At 35.9% G+C, this 18,958-nt stretch overlaps 1 protein-coding gene across 1 annotated transcript in view; it reads right to left on the bottom strand.

Annotated features, from left to right (window-relative positions):
- EPRS1 (glutamyl-prolyl-tRNA synthetase 1) overlaps positions 1-18,958 on the bottom strand; it is an 89,465-nt gene that overhangs the window by 2,966 nt on the left and 67,541 nt on the right. The window contains exons 21-30 of the mRNA XM_077157872.1: positions 15,920-15,971; positions 15,154-15,363; positions 14,695-14,767; positions 11,530-11,609; positions 11,199-11,300; positions 10,737-10,892; positions 10,043-10,240; positions 9,395-9,568; positions 4,589-4,749; positions 1,117-1,195 (exon numbers count right to left, since the gene is read on the bottom strand). Coding sequence (XP_077013987.1) covers positions 1,117-1,195; positions 4,589-4,749; positions 9,395-9,568; positions 10,043-10,240; positions 10,737-10,892; positions 11,199-11,300; positions 11,530-11,609; positions 14,695-14,767; positions 15,154-15,363; positions 15,920-15,971 — 1,285 coding nt within the window. The remainder of the gene's footprint in view (positions 1-1,116; positions 1,196-4,588; positions 4,750-9,394; positions 9,569-10,042; positions 10,241-10,736; positions 10,893-11,198; positions 11,301-11,529; positions 11,610-14,694; positions 14,768-15,153; positions 15,364-15,919; positions 15,972-18,958) is intronic.

An 18,958-nucleotide genomic window follows, 5' to 3' on the forward strand; every position in this document is an offset into this window, starting at 1 on the left:
TAATTACAATTCTCCCTTTGGGAAAATTTACTAAAAGCAAGCCCTATAAATAAAAAAAAAATGAATTATTTTTTTGATTTATACCAATCGGGAAAAGTAGAAATATCAAACTTTCACCTACATTCACGTTCCAAAAGCTGTCTTTCCTTTTTCCCTCCTGGTAAATACAATTTTATTTACAATGGCCTCAAAGGTCAGTCAACACATCACTGCTAACCAACATGAGGTGAGGTGATAGATGGAACTGAATACTAAATATGAGAAAGTAAGTTAATGATTGGCCATTAAGTATTTCTTGCACATACAACTACAGTCCTTCTGTTTTACCAGAGAAAGATAATTTCTACAGTAGTTTATCTAATACTAGGATTAACGACATTATTCCAAAGAAATTATTCCACTAATACCTGCTGGGATTCATTTCTGTGAAAGCAACGGATTAACTGTTACTCTTACACAATGTTTTGAATAGACTGTATTGCAAGCTGACCATTATCATATTTCTATAATTAAGGAAATTAAAAATAAATAATCCTTAGTGGACAAAAAGAAAATAATCATAAAAAAGTTACAGTGAGAGATGCCTGTCCATGCTTTAGCGTTGCACTAAAAGTGGGCATCTGAAAAATAGGCTTAGACTTGAGTAAAACTCTTCTCTCCACATTACTGAGAAATTTCATTCAATTAAGATCCGGGTAAGTATGTATGGTCAGGGAATTGAAAGAAACTGACTTTTCATCTTGTTTTAGGAACGTGCTCTTCACATTCTAAACCAGAGCAATGCTTACATTAGGAATTTACATCAAACTGAAACAACTAAACTAAAAATTTCAGTAATAAAGATTTCTGTGGTAATAAAGATACATGTTCTTTAGCTAGTATATGCAGCCTGAGAAAAAGTTTTTACATAATTAGTTACTAGTATTATCTAAAAATGGTATAATGTTGCAATGCTTTTGGAAATCAAGTGGCGATAAAGGATACACAATGTTTAGTAATATATAATCCCTTTGTGTAACGCCTTAAAAAAGGAATTAATACTATGCACAAATTAAGTGAGTCTTAAAATATTTACTGAAATATTTTTATATCCAAAACTTTCTAGAAATCTCTTACCTTTCCAGAATCTAGTACTTTCTGAAACTCTTCCATTGTATTAGCCACCACCATATGAGTCTTAAGGTCTTCAGAAGCTCTAATAATGATATTAGAAAGAACATATCATTTTTCTTACAAATATGACATTTAAATACATATATAAGATAAACATGACCTTCAGTAAATCTCAGTTATTACTACATTACTGTGAGGATTTACCAAGTACATACTGGTGATAATTACTTGCATAACTACTATTAAATTTCTACTGGTCAACGTACGTGTCCTGGCTATACTACTTGCACTACCCACTCCTCTGAATGAGCCACCTCTTCCTCTTTGTGCATTGTAAACTATCGTGGAATTCTGGGCATTCAAGTATTCTGATGTACTCTGGAAGTCAGATTCTCCCTCTTACACAGGGTTTTATGTAGACTGGCTCTGTGGCGAGGCTCTTCGATGCTTAGCCCAGTTTATATTAAGTCTGTAAATCAGCCCATGGTCTTTCAGGGTATGTGTCCTGCCCTGAGCACGTGTGGTATTATTTCAAAAACTCCCCAGCATGTGTGACTAATTCCCCCCCAGAAAAGGACCTTTCTTCCCTAGCTTCTCCCCCGAGGCCTTCGCACTGCACCTTTCCACACTAGCCCTGCTCCACTGCTCTGCTCTCTGTTTCTGAACCACTTTTCTGTCTCAGGTAAATTCAGGGTAGGAAACCTTAACAGGCGCCCTAAGTCAGTTTTCCACGGAGCCAGTGGGGGACCATGTACAAGGACACCTAATATTTTCATTGATGTGTATCAACAATCAGACTCCACTATTCAAGTTATAATCACGTACCATGTAACTCTTCTTTCATAAGAACCTCACATTTTAGAAATGTAAATAAATATTATTCTCTTCTACAGTCAATGTCACAGAGTAAAGGATCACTCATAGAAGGCGACTAAGGAATAGAAGACTATATATTTTTTCTTTTGGGAATCTCATGACTAAGACAATGTGATCTGTGCCAGGCATTGCTACGTATCTACCAAATATATTTTTCCTTCTGCCAGAGAACCAGATTAGATTGTATTTTCAAGCCTCCCTTATAGTGAGGTTAAGACCTGGGGAAAGTAATATGTTACCCAGACTTAAGATTTAAGATAGTGGGCTTGCAAATGGATAGCCCAATACTACCTGATTTGGGCACAATAACCTAAGTACACGGAATGAAACTGAATGTGAGAATAAAACGAGGGAGAAGGGCTGGGGGTGCCGTATGAAACCAGAGCAAAGAGAGACAATAAAGACTGAGACGGTATAATTTAGGAATGCCTGGAGTGTACAGTGATGGCGCCCAAATGTACAAATTAAAAAATATTGTAACATGAGGAAAAACAAAGGAACATTATATTGCAGGTTGTTGAAAACAGATGGCCATCTATAGTTTAAAACTTCAACTTCTGTGTGAAACTAAAGGGAGGAATGTTTGTTTGGTGCAAAATTTATATTTTGACTTGTACATTTCCTAATTTAACTTGTATGCTCAGTTTAACTGAACACCATAAGTACAAGGAACCTTGAAGAGCATGAGATTTTGTTGGTTTGTTAGGTTAGTGTGATGCCTTGATAAATTCCAGAGTGATCTGAGCAGTGAATAAAGAAGTATTTGTATGTGTATGGTACCAATTCTGTAAGGGTGTTTGCTTTTTGCAGGCTGCGTTTGTATTATGTTGCAACATACCCATGCATAGGTTATTTTATTAATCAGTGACTTTGGTTTCTACGCTGAAATTACATTCCAGTGCTCAAGCCAGTAACGTGAACTTACCGTGTATTCTTCCCACTGTATTGCCCTCCACAGTCAAACCACACCCTACCCTGTTCATTCCACCTCTCCAAGTGCCATTTCCATCTGCCACTGCTGTAACTGAAGACCTTATCATCTGCTGATTGATTTTTTTTTGCCATAGCTGTTTTTTCAGTCTCTTCCCATCCTCTGGTCCATCCTTATCTTGCTTCCTGGGTAATCATCCAGAGAAATCTGTTTCTATCACTGGCTTACTCAAAAAATTCCAACTGGGCCAGTCTACACACATCATTAAGCTCTGGGCCTCAGCCTGCCTCTCCAGGACTTTTCACCACTGCTGCCTGGCACTTTACACCAAAACAATTCTAAGCCACTTGTGGTTCCACACATCCTGCCTCCTGTCCTTCTCTACCTGCCAATTTCTGTGTGGCCTTCAAACCGTTTCTTCTGCTGTCCTCCCTGGGGTATTTTCGATTCAACTCCAAGCTTAATCTGTATTCCCCATGACATTTTGTTCCCAGGATGTTTTGTATCTCACCCCCTTGTAAACATTTATCTCTGAGAAATTGTTCACATTTTTATTTTCCACATTTCTGTTCCAAAATCCAGCAATTTTATGGCATTCAGTTAGACTCAATAAACATTGGCTGAATGAAAAAAAAAAAGGAGTATTTGCAAAGTCTCCTTGGGGGGAATGGCGAGAAAGGGGGAAATATTCAACTACCCCATTTGGAGAATTCCTGATATTCTTGCAAGCATTGGGGATAACCAAATCAATAGGCTGAGCCCTCGATCTTGGGGTTCACCCCTATGAAACTTAGCCCTGCAAAGGGTAGGCTAAACCTACCTAAAATTAGGCCTAAGAGTCACTCCCTGATAGCCTCTTTTGTTGCTCAGATGTGACCTCTCTCTCTCTCTAAGCTGAAACGTTAAGAGAACTAACTCACTGCCCTCCCCATCTACATGGGACATGACTCCTAGGGGTGTAAATCTTCCCAGCAATATGGGACAGAAATTCTGGGATGAGCTGGGACTCAGCATCAAGGGACTGAGAAAACTTTCTCCACCAAAAGAGCGAAGAGAGTAAAAAGACAAAGTTTTAGTGGCTGAGAGATTTCAAACAGAGTTGAGAGGCCAACCTGGAAGTTATTCTTACATATTATATAGATATCCCCTTTTTAGTTTATGGTGTATTAGATAGAGTGGCTAGAGGGAAGACTTAATCCCTCGGGTATTAATTCTAAGAGCCTGGATCTGAAATTACCTCAAACTAGTACAGGGAACAGACTATTAGCACTCATTGCAAACCTATTAAGGATCAGGAAACACTTAAAAAAATAAACATAGGGCCACAGTGGCTCAGCAGGCAAGAATGCTTGCCTGCCATGCCAGAGGACCCAGGTTCAATTCCTGGTGCCTGCCCACGTTAAAAAAAAAAAACAAAAAACATAATAGAAGCCCAAAACCCTTCAATGAAGTCCCCTTAAGCCTTAGAAAATGTAATTCCCTTAGGGAGCTAACCCCTCTCATATATTCAGAAAGAATGAACAGTCACAAGGAGACTAATTAAGTAGCATGTGGGTTCAGAAGAAGGAAAGATTACTTCCAGCTAGGGCAATCAAAGAATTCCTTAGTATACAGATCTCAACTATTGAGAAGTATCTAAAGAGATATAAGCAATTCGAAGTAACTGACCTTGTAAAAAGGTTAACATGGATATCTTCCAAAATAGCTTGAAGTTTAGTCTCAGCCTCATTTTCAGCAACAGTCAGCTTTTCTCCAGTATCTCGTCTGACAGCAACAAATTGACAACTTTTCATATCGCGTGGCCCAACTTCAAGTCTAATTGGAACTCCCTATAAAACAAAAAAGGCAGTTAAAAAGCATAATCAAACAAGAAAAAATACACGCACATGCATCATTTCTGAGATATTATAGAAACCTATATAAATAAGAAGGAATAAACTTAAGAAAAAATCTAGTGCCTGAGTAGTCCTGAACTAAGGAAGCTCTTAGAGTAGAAACAATGAGGGTAATTAATCAGATCAGCATTCCCAACTTTTTTCAAATAGCATACTTAGAAAACTGTTTTTGTATGGCACACTGGGGTAAACAGGGAAGGCTTCCTGAGGCTAAAGTTACCCCCATAGACTAAGGGGATCAGTACCCTGGCACGTCCATGACTCATTCATGGCATAATGGTGTGCTCTGCTCAGGAAGCTCTAGTTCTGGATACTCTGTTGTCTTTGTCATCAGAATCAGCTGGAGGGTTTTGTTAGAGCACAGATTATTAGCTCCCAATCCCAGAGTTTCTTCTACAGTAGGTTAGAGGAGAGGCCTGAGAATTTATACTTGTAAGAACAAGTTCCCAAGTGATGCTGATGTAGTTATTACTGGATCTACATTTATGAAAACCACTTCAAATGGTTATGCCATTTGATTTTTCAACAGAAAGTAAGGACTAACTATATACAAGTTAAGCCTTGTGATTGTTCAGTCTTTCTGAATACACAGAATGGGTCTGCTTCCTGAGGACATTATCCTCTAAGGCTCAGAGGACCTCATTTTTAGGGTTGAGAAGCGTACCTGAAAAAATTTTTGCTTCTATTTTGAGTAAATATACTCTAAATTTAATTTGAGAAAATGCAAAGTATAGATTAGCACCTTATAGATATGATTTGGCTTTGTAATGGTCATAGGAAAAATTTTAAATGTCATTCTAGAAATTGATTTGCCCTTAGAGATGATTTTATAAAATGATAAAATAATAAACACTATGGAACAAACTATTTATGCTAAATATTACATTATTTTATTGTTTTCATTTATCCATCCAATATATTATGTATACATTTGTAAGGAAGAGTGCGAAATGCAATGAGATTAAAAACATGAATAAGAAATATATCTGTTGTAAAGAAGCTTCATGTTTTGTATGGAAAATAAGGCATGAAATATAAGTAGTAAATATCAATACAGAAAATCAGAAGGGGGAAACTGCTCAGGTGAAAGAGAAAAAAATTGCATGATGGAGGTGATATTAAGGCAGGCAAAAATTTAAAAAATCACTAAACCTAAAGAACATCCTATAAAATAACTGACCTACATTTTATAAAAATGTCAATGCCATGAATGGCAAAGAAAGGCTAAGAAACTACTCCTGACTAAAGGAAATAAGAGAAACATGCCAAATAAATGTGTCAGTACTGGATTCCGTACTGGAAAAGGTGAGTGCTGTGGTGGCGCAGAATAGAGTGTCAGAGCCTAAAAGGACTACAGTTCTCCACACATGCCAATAGCCTAGCACAGAGTGAAAGAGCACAGGTGGGAGGAGGAGAGGGGTTGGCACTGGAAATGCGAGCTTAGTTACTGTGGCAGTTAGATTCAGTTGTCAACTTGGCCAGGTGAAGGTACCTGGTTCTGTTGCTGTGGGCATGAGCCAATGGCGAGTGAACCTCATCTGTTGCTCATTACACATGCAGTCGGCTACCAGGTGTGCCTGCTGCAATGAATGATGTTTGATTTAACTGGCTGGTGCTTAAATGAGAGAGCTCAATGTAGCACGGCCCAAGCAGCTTGGCATATCTCATCTCGGCACTCACAGCTCAGCCTAGGTCTTTGGAGATGCAGAAAGAAATCACCCCAAGGAAAGTTGTTGGAACCCAGAGGCCTGGAGAGAAGGCCAGCAGAGATCACCCAGTGCCTTCCCACATAAGAAAGAACCTCAGTTGAAAATTAGCTGCCTTTCCTCTGAAGAACTAACGAAATAAATCCCCTTTTATTAAAAGCCAATCCGTCTCTGGTGTGTTGCATTATGGCAGCTAGCAAACTTGAACAGTTACATACAGGAGAACTCGTTCAATGAATAAATAGTTTAAAATAAATATATGAAGGATAACTAGAGCTAGATTTCTCACTGTCAGAGTAGGGAATTACAAATATGGAATGGGAAAAGGCTGAGTTCTGTGGGTTTTTTGTTGTTTTTTTTCCCCGGCATGGGCAGGCATTGGGAATCAAACTCGGGTCTCTGGCAAAGCAGGCAAGAACTCTGCGACTGTGCCACTGTTGCACTGTCCGTCCTGTGGTTTCTGCACAGGAGCTGAAGGTACTGATTGGAACTCAAGGTTTTAAACATATATAGAAAGATAAGGCAATACAGATGTAACTGTGAGTACACATATGTATGTATACCTAGACATACATATATTTCTTAATATTATTTATTGAGAAGGCTCAAAAGCAGTGATACCCTAATGACAACGTGCATACTCAGATGTTGGCTTCTAAATACCATTCTCTACAATAAAGAACCAGGCTTATTAGAGATCTGGCTAATTCCAAGGTTGTGGCAAGCAAAAAATTAAAAACATGAACCTATATCTTATTGTGCCAGAAAAAGAAATGCTCAAAGAATGATGGGGACATACCAAGAGGACACAAGAGCCAGCTTTAAGGGATCCTACTAGCAAAATAATAGATACTTTGAGCATCAAAATAAATAATGATAGTAATGGATCGTTATCCATGGAATAATACTGGAAACCATGGGTCTAGAAAGATACAAATAATTAAATGAATAAATTAATGATAAATGTGATATACTGAGATGATAAAGAAAAACTGAGGAACTGTTTTACAATGAAAACAACTAAAGAAATGTGATAACTATATGCAATAAAAATTCTCAACTAGATCCTTTTGCTATAAAGGACATCAATAGAAAAACTGGAAGAACCTGAATGGTATTTAGAATTAGATAGTAGTAATGTATCAATGTTACTGTCCTAATTTTGTTGGTTATATGTGATTTTGCAGGAGAACATGTTTGTAGGGTGATGGGGTAATCAGATTAGCATCTTGCTCTCAAATAGTTCAGGGAAAAATAATTTCTTTGTTCTGTACTTGCTTTATTGTAAGTCTGTGATGTTTCAAGATAAAAATATTTTACAATCCATATAGAATAACAGAAGCAAAGACACAGAGACTATGTGGGAAGAAAAGAGAAAAGGGTGCATAAAAGGGGATAAAGGAAAAATAAAAGCTGGAAAGGTAATATGAAGCCAAATCATAGATGAGGCAAAAATTTTGTTGGTAGTTTTCTCTAAGTAACTAGTTATGAAATTACTTGGAAACACTTGTGTTTTGTCTCGTTTGTTTTTCTTTTTAACAGCACCACAAAAATCTCTTAATTACTTAGAGTAAAAAAGAAGTTATTGTATTCTTATTATTTTCCCCTTTCTATTTTCATAATTCAGGAATGGGTACGGAAAAAGAAACTGTGGGAGTTGTGGGATTGTGATCTGGCAACCAAATCATTTTATATTTCATTTCTTAATCTGAGTGATTTTCACAATATATACAAATATATACACTTTACAAAGTTAAACACTGCCAAATGGATATGAATCTATATTTCCCCAAAATGTCTTCTTTCCTTAGGAATTTGTGGACTAAACTGAACAAAAATGGTATTAAGAAATACCAATCGCTAATAAAATTCTCTCAATGCTCTTTAATTTTAGGCATCAAATTTAGGACTGAGTTGCTTTATGTTCTTTCTTGAGGAATCTGGACAAGGAAGCTGCAAAAGACCCAATTTATACTAAGAATATTCCCCTTGCTCCCTCCACATTATAAGTTCACCAGGGCACTAAAAAAAGTGTATAAGAGACAAAGGTAAGTCAGTCTGGGATGGATGAGATAAAAAAGACAGAAAGAAGGCGGATGCAGAAGTGAATAGAGATGAGAAGTAATTACTGGCACCACAACAACTAGTCCTAAATAGAAAAAAAAAAACAATTCATGGAGAAATTACACAGAGAAAACATTCACCTTTAAAGTCTTCATTAAAGGTTGGCAAGGGTATAAAGGAGAAAGCTTATTACATAAAAATGAAACAGTATCACTATAATTACTATTCTTCAGCATAGAAGATTTACTAACAAGGTGATATATATTAGCAACTTTGGGAACCCTAGAAGTATTAATACTGAATAATTTCAATATTGCCGAGTTCTCGTATTTGAAAGCTAGGAGCTGCAATTTTATTACATCTCTTCACCCCACTTCCTATAATGTGAACTTACATATTCTTGACTTTAAAGTTCTAGATCCAATAAGAGTCCCTATTTTAGTGTAAGAAAAAATGTTAAAGTCCAGAAGTTTGACTTACGTAAATCTTGGCATTTTAGTATACTAACATTATGAGGTCTTCAGATCATAAACAAGGTCTTCAAGATCATTTTTATTCTAACATAATAAAAACATGCTTCCACACAATAACTATTTCAGATTTAATAAACATATAAATTTTAGGCATTGATATTACAAAGCTATGAACTGTGTAGTGCTCAATATTTGTTTAAATAAAAAGGAAAAGTATCAAATTAGAGAATAGTAATGAAAAAGTCTCAAGTTATGAAAGTCATATGTAGGTAGAATAAAGAGAATCTAAATCCAAATTGGAGATCTGGAGGTAAAAGATACACCTGAGGAATTTACCTTGAGTTCCCAGTGATTGAATTTCCAACCTGGTGAATAGTTATCACGCAAATCAGCTTTAACACGTATGTTAACACTGAGTAGCCGCTTTCGGTAATCACTGCATTTTGCAATCAGGGCTTCTTTATCTTCTTCAGACAGTGCATTTGTAATGCCACAAGGAATAACTACCACCTAGGACCAGCAAAATGTCCCAAATTTATACAAAAACAGCATACGGAGGTTATAAGTCATATAAGTATAAAATATCCAGTAGTCAAAATCTTCTAGTGATGTAGAACCTAACACAAATCAACTTGTGTGATTTCTAACCTAAACAAGATGTCTACCAATTAAGCTGCATATCGTGTGTCCATGCTAAATGCATTTTCTTTTGACCTACTATATTTCATTTAACCTACTGTAAAGCACTTCATAAGATTTCTAAAGGTTACATATAAGTAGCTGAAAGGTCTAAAAGAGTAAGAAACAGTATAAAATACAAATGATTTACATAATTACACAATATTAAAATCTGAATTGTATTCTATGCTGTGTGTCTAAATCAGCAAAATCTACCTGAAAAGATATTCAGAAAAATCACCCTGTCGAGTTTCTTTGAGTAAATGGCTTCTGTCTCATACCAGGAAACGGAAGTCTTCTTCTTACCTGGACACAGGCGACTCGGGGTGGTAACACCAGACCCATGTTGTCCCCATGAACCATGGTCATCACACCAATAGTTCGGGTTGTGAGGCCCCAGGAGTTCTGATAGGCAAACTGCTTCTCTCCTGGTGCCTTTGGATCTTCAAAAATAATTTCAAACATTTTGGAGAAATTTTGCCCTAAATGATGGGATGTAGCTCCCTAAAATAAAGAGAGAAATACAGGCTTTAAGTTTAATAACCTATTATGCCTTTGAAGATGACTACTACAAGATCACGGATTAAAAAGCATTAGACTGATTTTCTCTTCCCTGTTTTTTATATTAAATATGGCTTTAAAATAAATGCATAACTGATATAAGAACAGACTTAGAATTAATTAAAAAAAAAAAACCTACAAAAGGGCCTTGATCTGGGCAACACCTATCCCCAGAGTAATTTACTTACAAAGGGTAGAAAAAAATCCATGTTTTGATAATTCAGAAGCAAGCCATGACCGAAAGTAAAGACTACATAAATAACCTCGGAGACTTAGGGAAAGGGGACAGACCTGCTGGAAGTTATAATATGGTCTCAGAAAACACGTGAAATACTCATTTTTAAAGAGTTTACTTCTCTGATGAGAGAAGGAGTTGTTGCAGATATCTCCTGGCTATGCGTACAGTCATCAGATAGAATCATAAGGGGTAATTTGACACCTGGATAGCTCTTCCACTAGCAGATATAAATGCTTCTACGGTAGTTGTATAGTCTCCTCCTGCAAATTTCTCCTTTTCAGTCTTTCTTCCTTTTACAACAGGAATTGCCAGGAGTTCTTCATACACTTGAGCATATAAATCAAGTATCTGCAAGACCTGCAAAAGTATTTTAAATGTAAATGTGTTTAAATTTATGGCATATTTAAATACATTATGGAGCTAAACAAACTGCACAATTTAGAAATGTTGGGAAAAACACTTCAAACAATAAAAACCTTTTTAATGAGGATATTAAAGAAGTCAGTTTGAATTTATTAAGGAAGATATTCAACAAAATGATTCAACTTATAGTTGTTCATTGAATGCATATTATGTAATCAAATAGCACTACTGCTTACAGCTGAAACAAAAGGAGAGCCTGGGCGAAGGAACAGAACATAAATGGAAGACAACTTTTTATACCTCCTCCGCTGCTTCTTCAAATGTAGCAAAAGCACTGTGCCCTTCCTGCCACAGGAATTCACGAGTACGAAGGAAAGGCTGAGGATGCTTGAACTCCCAACGCTGTTAAGATGCAAGGATACAATTTGGTCATTATATACAGCTTTTCAACTTCTGATTAACAATTTTACATGGTAAATAATCAGAAATCATCATTCTGATCCAAAATACGTCAAAAATGCTTCCAAACTCCCAAACCTTTGAATACAAAAATAAGGAAAAAGGGGAATGTGTTTTTTAAAAGAAAACAAAATGATAAGACTACAGAATGCTGGAAGAGGTGAACACCTACCACCACGTTGCACCACTGATTGAGCCTGATGGGCAGGTCTCTGTGTGACTGCACCCATTTGGCATATGCAGGATACATTACTGAAAAGTCAGAGGGGAAGAAGCAAGATTAGTCATTTAAGACTGTGTTTCTCCTTGAAGTGCAGTTAATAGGAATTAAATTAAAATGTTGCATTTATATGCTTTTCCAATGCTTGAATGGTAAGTGAATTGTATTATTATATATTTTGGAATATAATATTAAGAACATAAATTTATAAAAACTTGACATACTTTACATTCTTCACAACGAGATTTACATTGTGAAGCATTTCCGAGATTTAAGTGGCATGAAACATTGAAATGTGCACTTATTATGAATACTGACAACACAGGCATTCTGGTTACTGGATTAACGTAGTTATTACGTTAAGATTAATCTGTTTCAATACATTTTTCTAATTAAAAAGTGATATGTTCATTACTCTAAACCCAGTTCTGGAGGAAAACCCGTTGCTCTCGCCCCTATGTGGTACAAGCCATTCAGAGGTGAAAATCCCCCTGACAACATGGGGCGTGACTGTTAGGGATGAGTCTGATCCTGGCACCATGGGATTGGCAAAGCCTTCTGGACCAAAAGGTGGAAAGAAGAGTAATAAAATAAGGCATCAGTGGCCAAGAGAGATCAAACGGAGTCAAGAGGCTACTCCGAACACAGGCTTCAGTTAGACAGTGCTAATTGCCATGCTAAACCCCAATCAACATCACTCCTGTTGACTCTTAAGAATCCCTACGGCTTGAACTGAAACTCTATAAAGGTTTCATGCACTGGGTTTGCCTTCCGGGAACCTATAATTCCCGGATGGTTCCTAGGTCAGATAAATCCTGAAATCCAGAGGGATCAGCCTCTCCAAGATTGTCAATTGATTACATCCCCCTATTCTTTAATGTCGGCATCCCTTCTCATAAAAATTAGAACAGGTATTGCCCAAGAATCCCTATAGATTGGGAGAAGGATCAGAGAAGAAAGAGGAGGTATAACAGAGAGAGTAGGATTTAACAAATGAGTATGACTGCTGAATCACTGTATTAATATTCTTTCTAGCCTCCAGTGTTGTGGAGCAGCTGGAAGGAAAAATCTGAGATGGTGGAATGATAGCCCATGGCAAACTATGGGATCTGTTCTGTAAGTACTTGTTGAAGCGTGCTTTGAAATGACTGCTATTTTCTTTCTTTGCTATGTAAATGTTATATATCTCAATAAAAAAGTTAAAAAATACAACCTACCCTTAGAGCAGCTAGAAGGAAAAACCTGAAATTGTGGAAGTGTAACCCATAACAAACCCCGAAATCTGTTCTTTAACTACTTGCTACAATGTCCTTTGAAATTTGTGGCTTTTTTGTTTATATATTTCACAATAAAAAAAATTTTTTTTTAAAGTGATATGCTCAGGTAAAGAACATTCAGAAAAGTTAATATAGTATAAAGGATAAAATTCAAATCACCTATAATCCCATGCTCAGAAAGACTTACTGCTAAGACTTCGTGTATTTTTCACTCTTTTATATACTCAGCATATGAGAGTTCTTTGTTATAAATGGCTAAATTAAGTTAAGGGGCCTATCTTCTCATACATATACATGATTATATATAAACAGTTAAAAAACAAAAATTACCAATCTGGTATATGAAAAGAGTTGATAAAATTTTAATAATACCACATCATTAAAAATAGAAATACCAAATAAAGAACAACATAATCCTTAACTCTAAAGATAGAGAATCACTTCGCAAGACATTAACAAGCCCACAGTGGCTCCTCCATTTATTACGTGTGACTTTAGGAAAATCATTTAATCTTTCAGAAAACCTACTTTACCTACAAAATAAAGATTACAGTAGCTATCCCTAGTTTCCTCACAACACTGTTGTAAGAACAAAATAAGAATGTATTCTGGATGATAAGCAAGTTTTGGTAACAGATGGCACTGGTAACAACACTGTGAACATTATTAACAGCAGTGAATTAAATATCTGAACGTGGTTAACGGGAAATTTTAAGTTGCATTTTTATTATTAGAATTAAAAAAAAAGAGAGAGAATGTAAATGAAAGCAGTTAGTAACCCTGTAAGTTACTATACAATATATTATAATCCTATATGAATAAATTTATTATTAAAATGACTAACATGTAAACTGTGTAGACGGAAATACTAGTGGTCAATGAGAGGGAGGGGTAGGGTATGGTATGTATGAATTTTTTCCTTTTTCTTTTTATTTCTTTTTCTGGAGTGATGTAAATGTTCTGAGAAATGATCATGGTGATGAATATACAACTATAAGATGACATTATGAGCCACTGAATGCACACCAAGTACAGAATGTTCATACGGTATGTTGATTGATTTTATTTAAAAAATTTTTTTTAAATACAAGAGCAGGACTTCAGTGGTCAGGGCAGTGTTAAATTGGTATAAAAGTTTCTTAAAATTCCCAATTTTGTACTAATTTCATTTTACAGCAATTTCAAACCCATCCACAGATCATACTTTGAGAAGCTCTGGCGTCAACCACATGTTCACATTAGTTATCTCATAGGTATATTCTCCACATTAAGAAACAAGTGTTTCCCCTGTGTATATAAAAATTTGGGGAAAATTGGTATGAATAAAGTTTTTATTTTTTTGATATAACGTTGACCTAACAAAAAATATAGTTTACAATATGACTTCAACTATGTTTTTAAAAATACATAGAAGAATGGAAGTAAATGTGATTAAATGTTAACAATGGTTAAAAAAAAAAGACTGACATGTTATAAGTAAATATAGCATACAAGTTAGTTACCGTTTGTAATTTTCGGTCACTGATTCCCAGAATAAAATTATGTGGAATGATCCGAAAAATTATAGCAATAAGGAAAAAATGACTAGTGTTTAAAAAATAATTTTGTCTTAATGATAAACAGCTATGCAATGAATTCTGTACGGAGTCTAAAATTCTATACAACTAAAAAGGAGAAAAAAATAATAAATAAATAAAATTCTATACAACTTAAGTTTGCATTCAGTCTTTATCAATACTCATTAAAATTCATAGTATCAACAAGGATTATAAGTACATGAAACGAGCTGAAGAAGCTGATGCTCAAGGAGTCTTCTTCTGACTTCAAGACCCATCCTCACCTGTTTCACTAGTAGGACGAACGGCAATTGGTTCTGCCAACTCTGTTTTGCCGGATCTTGTAACCCAGGCAACCTAGAAAGACAGAATCATTTTTTCATATACTGTTTAACCAGCATTTTAGAGTAACAGCACAAATCCAAGCAAATTTTCTGTATTTCAATGTTCTCTTTATCAACTAAAGCATGTTAACATAACTGGGGCCGTTGGCTGTAAGAAAAGGTACATATTTACTGATTTTCTAAATATTAAGAGGTTAAAAACCAGTTACTCAGTTAATGTGACAAGGAGAATCATAATTTGCCAGAAAGACAGAAGTACCATTAAAAAAATGGCTTTTTACTTCTCTAAATTGGTTGTTATACATTCACCTTTTAAATTACTATTCAAGTGTGAACTGAAAACTGTACTTTTAAATTTCTGAAAAAAACAATAAAAATTAATAAAGCAAGCTAACTTACCTCAGGGGCAAAGTCAGCAACATGAGTCTTCTCTTTCTCTAACGCACCTTGAGATACAAACATGGGGAAATAGCAGTTTTCAACACCAAGTTTCTTGATCTCAGCATCAAAAAAGGCCTTGATGGATTCCCAGATGGAGTATGCCCAGGGACGAAGAATATAGCAGCCACTCACATCATAGTATTCAATCATTTCTGACTTCGTGATGACCTTTTAAAAAAAGAAAAATATATTCTTTAAAACCTAACTTGGGAATGATTTCTAAATGTTGTGTTAATTTTTTTTTAATTAATAAAAAAAAAACCTAACTTGGAACAAAATTTGAGTACAAGTGACAAGAGTATAATATTCAAACTGCAAGTCTGGATATTTCCACTTAATGTAAAAAGGTCACAATGTAAGAACAATGATCTTCCTATACTGAAAGAGAACATATAATAAGGCTCTAAACTCTTGAGAAAACTTGAATTCCAATCTTGCCTTTGCAATTTACAATATCTGTGACGTCAGACTAAACCCTTTACCTCACCATGAAAGAATTATCAGATAATGCCTATCAATAGGGTTCTTCTCAATTCACTACTTTATGTGAACAAGCTTTGAAAAAACATGAAACGTTAAATGAAAATGAGATGTATTCTTAAAGGTATTATACATTATTACCGTTACATTTCTGCCTGAACTTGAAAATCTAAACATAAAATGGTCATTGAGAAATTTTAAAGCATAAAAATATTTTCAAAAAATCAAATGAACACATACTCACTTGAGAATACCAATCCGCAAGATTTTCTTCTTTTTTTGCCTCAAGACCCAACCTGCAGATATTAAAACATAAAGTGTAATTCCCTTCATTCAGCAGTTGGTAGAATGGAAATAAACCTCCGAAGTCTAAAATAGTTCATTTTTCCTTCAGTTTGAGTTTTATGTATTTTTATATCTTCTGTATTCATTACTAAGATAATGTTTTTAACCAGTTCAATTATCTCTTAAAAGACAGTGAGATCTTGTATCCCACCGAATTAACACAACAAAAATAATTAAGTTATTACATGAACTACTTCAAAAGTATGACCCTTGTACAAAGATGAAATAATATTGGGGTACGGGGGAAGACTACCATTGCATGCCATGGGCTACGCTAACAGGAGGACAGCAACAGTCCCACAGCAAGACCAGGGTACATAATTAGGGGGAAGGACAAGAGTTTAGGGGAGGTCTGGATTTTTTATTTGGTGAGGGTATGCTTATCGGCTGTTTTTCTCTTGCAAACAATGAAAACTGTCTGAAATTTAGAGTACTGATCATCATACAACTGCGTGAGGATAATGTGAGATATGGTCTGTAGACTGTGGACATAATCCATGATGCCCCGTGGATGGAGGCGGCTGAAGGATACACTGGCTGAGAAGTGGCATAGCAAACTGCGGTGTATACATACGATTGAATACTGTGATGCTACAGAAAGGAACAAAGCTGTGAGACATACAACGATACAAATGAACCTGGGGGACATTATGTGATGCAAAATAAGCCAGAAACACAAAAGCAAATACTGTACAGCCACATTTAGAAAATGCTTATAAGAAAATTGGATGTAGACTGTAAACGCTTATAGCAGTCATATTTAGTCTGGAGCAATAATTATTATTTCTAGATTTTGATAAGCTGTGCTATGTATGTATAACCTGGTATTTCCCTGAACCTTTGGATACCTGTGTGACACCTAAGACTCAGAGTATGGATCTGCAGGTCTGAAGGGCAGCAATGCCACATGCAACAACTTTAATTGAAAAAGAGATCAGGCTTCAATTAGAGATAGGAATGAAGAAGATGGGATCAGGACTAAGGTAAATCAGAATACAGAGGTAAGAAGGACACTGTATTTTAGAACTTCACCTACCCAATGAGGCCAAAGAAAGAGAGGTTTATTTTGTCTAAAACCTAAATTTTCTGTAGCACATAATCTAACTCAACCTGTCTGGATAGATCCTTTAAACAACCTAAACGCCTGGTTCCCAGAATGGGAATGAGGGCTTGTAATTCTGTATAGCTTTATGTAATGCCTGGATACATCCCAGAGTATGCTGAGCAGATAATTAGAAGTATTGACAAAGTACCTTGAGGGACTGGAGGAAAAAGATGAAACTATTAAACTGGAAACCCCTGATACTCTCTCAAACACTAGGGGCTCCCAAGTCAACAGGCTAAGCCCTTGATCTTGAGGCTTGCTCTTAGGAAGCTTATTTACGTAGCAGAGAAACTAAGCTTACCCATACTTATGCCTAAGAGTTACTTCCAGAGGACCTTTTCTGTTGCTCAGATATGGCCCCTTTCTCTCTAAGCTTAACTCTACAAATAAAATCATCAACCTCCCCACTTCATGGGACATGACATCCAGGGGTGAAAGTCTCCCTGCCAACATGGAATATGACTCCCAGGGAGGAGCTGGGTCCCAGTATCTTAGGACTGACAATACCTTCTGACCAAAAGAGGGAAAAGAATTGTAACAAAATAAGAGTAGCTGAGAGAGTTCAAAGAGTTGAGAGGCTCTTCTGGAGGCGACTCTTATCCAAGCTTCTGCTAGATATTGCTATTTACGATGGTTTGCCAAACCCCAACCATAATCATTCCTACCAACCCTAAAGAATACCTAGGGTTCTATCTGAGATTCTACAAAGCTTCCATGCACTATGATTACTTTCCAGAAACCTACAATCTTCAGATGGGTGCCTAGGCCACCTAAGTCCTGAAATGCAGAGGGGCCAACCTCTCCAAGAACATCAACTAGTTCCATCCCCCTATCCCACTTGACAGCTCTTTCCAACATGAAAAAGTTAGAATGGGCATAGCCCAAATATCCTTCAAGACTGGGAGAAAGATCAAAGGAGAAGGTGGAGTTAATAGAGAAGACAGGATTGAACAAATGAGTATGACCGCTGACACATTATAGATATTTCTTTTAGTCTCCAGTGTCTTGAAGTTGATAAAAAGAAAAACCTAAAATTGTGGAATTGTAACCTATGCCAAACTCTGAAATCTGTTCTATAACTAATTGAAGCAGTGTGCTTTGAAATTTATTGCTTTTTTGTATATATGTTATTTTTCACTATTTAAAATCAAAAAGACGAATCTTTTGTCATCTTCAGTCCTGGCAAAATTATAGTTAGTAAGATCAGTGTCTCAAAGTAAGAAAGTAAAAAGTAAAACAATGGATATTACACACACATACACATATTCTACAAATACTTTTTTTTTAACTACTGACAGTGCAAGTTGCAGATACATATATTCTAACTATAGTAAGTAAAAATTACAGAGATAGATGCTTTCAAAAGAAGCCAGATTTATCTGCAATAAAAATCTATTCTAGACAATAACTGTTTTTCTGAAATACTGACACTTAGGGAACTGTGATCTCATTATCCATACAAAAATGTCATAAGGGGCGGGTCACAATGGCTCAGCAGGCAGAGTTCTCACCTGCCATGCGGGAGACCCGAGTTCGATTCCTGGTGCTTGCCCATGTGGGGGGGGGAAAAATATATATATATATATATATATATATATATTAAAAGGGACATCTTTTTAGAGCTCAAACAAAGCTTTATTGGCTTAAAATTTTAGTTTATTTTGCATTTGTATTGTCCCTTGTTTCACCTTGACATAGTTCAGCATGTCTATATGAAATCTTGTCCTTTCAGAAACAGAGGACATATTTTCTTCCAAGCTTGGCATTCTATTCAAATATTTAGAAGGTGAAAAGTGAGAAGTTCTATTCCCTCTTTCACTATTCTAAAAAATC

Source organism: Tamandua tetradactyla, chromosome 4, assembly GCF_023851605.1.
Source record: "Tamandua tetradactyla isolate mTamTet1 chromosome 4, mTamTet1.pri, whole genome shotgun sequence".
In the NCBI taxonomy this organism is placed as follows: domain Eukaryota; kingdom Metazoa; phylum Chordata; class Mammalia; order Pilosa; family Myrmecophagidae; genus Tamandua; species Tamandua tetradactyla.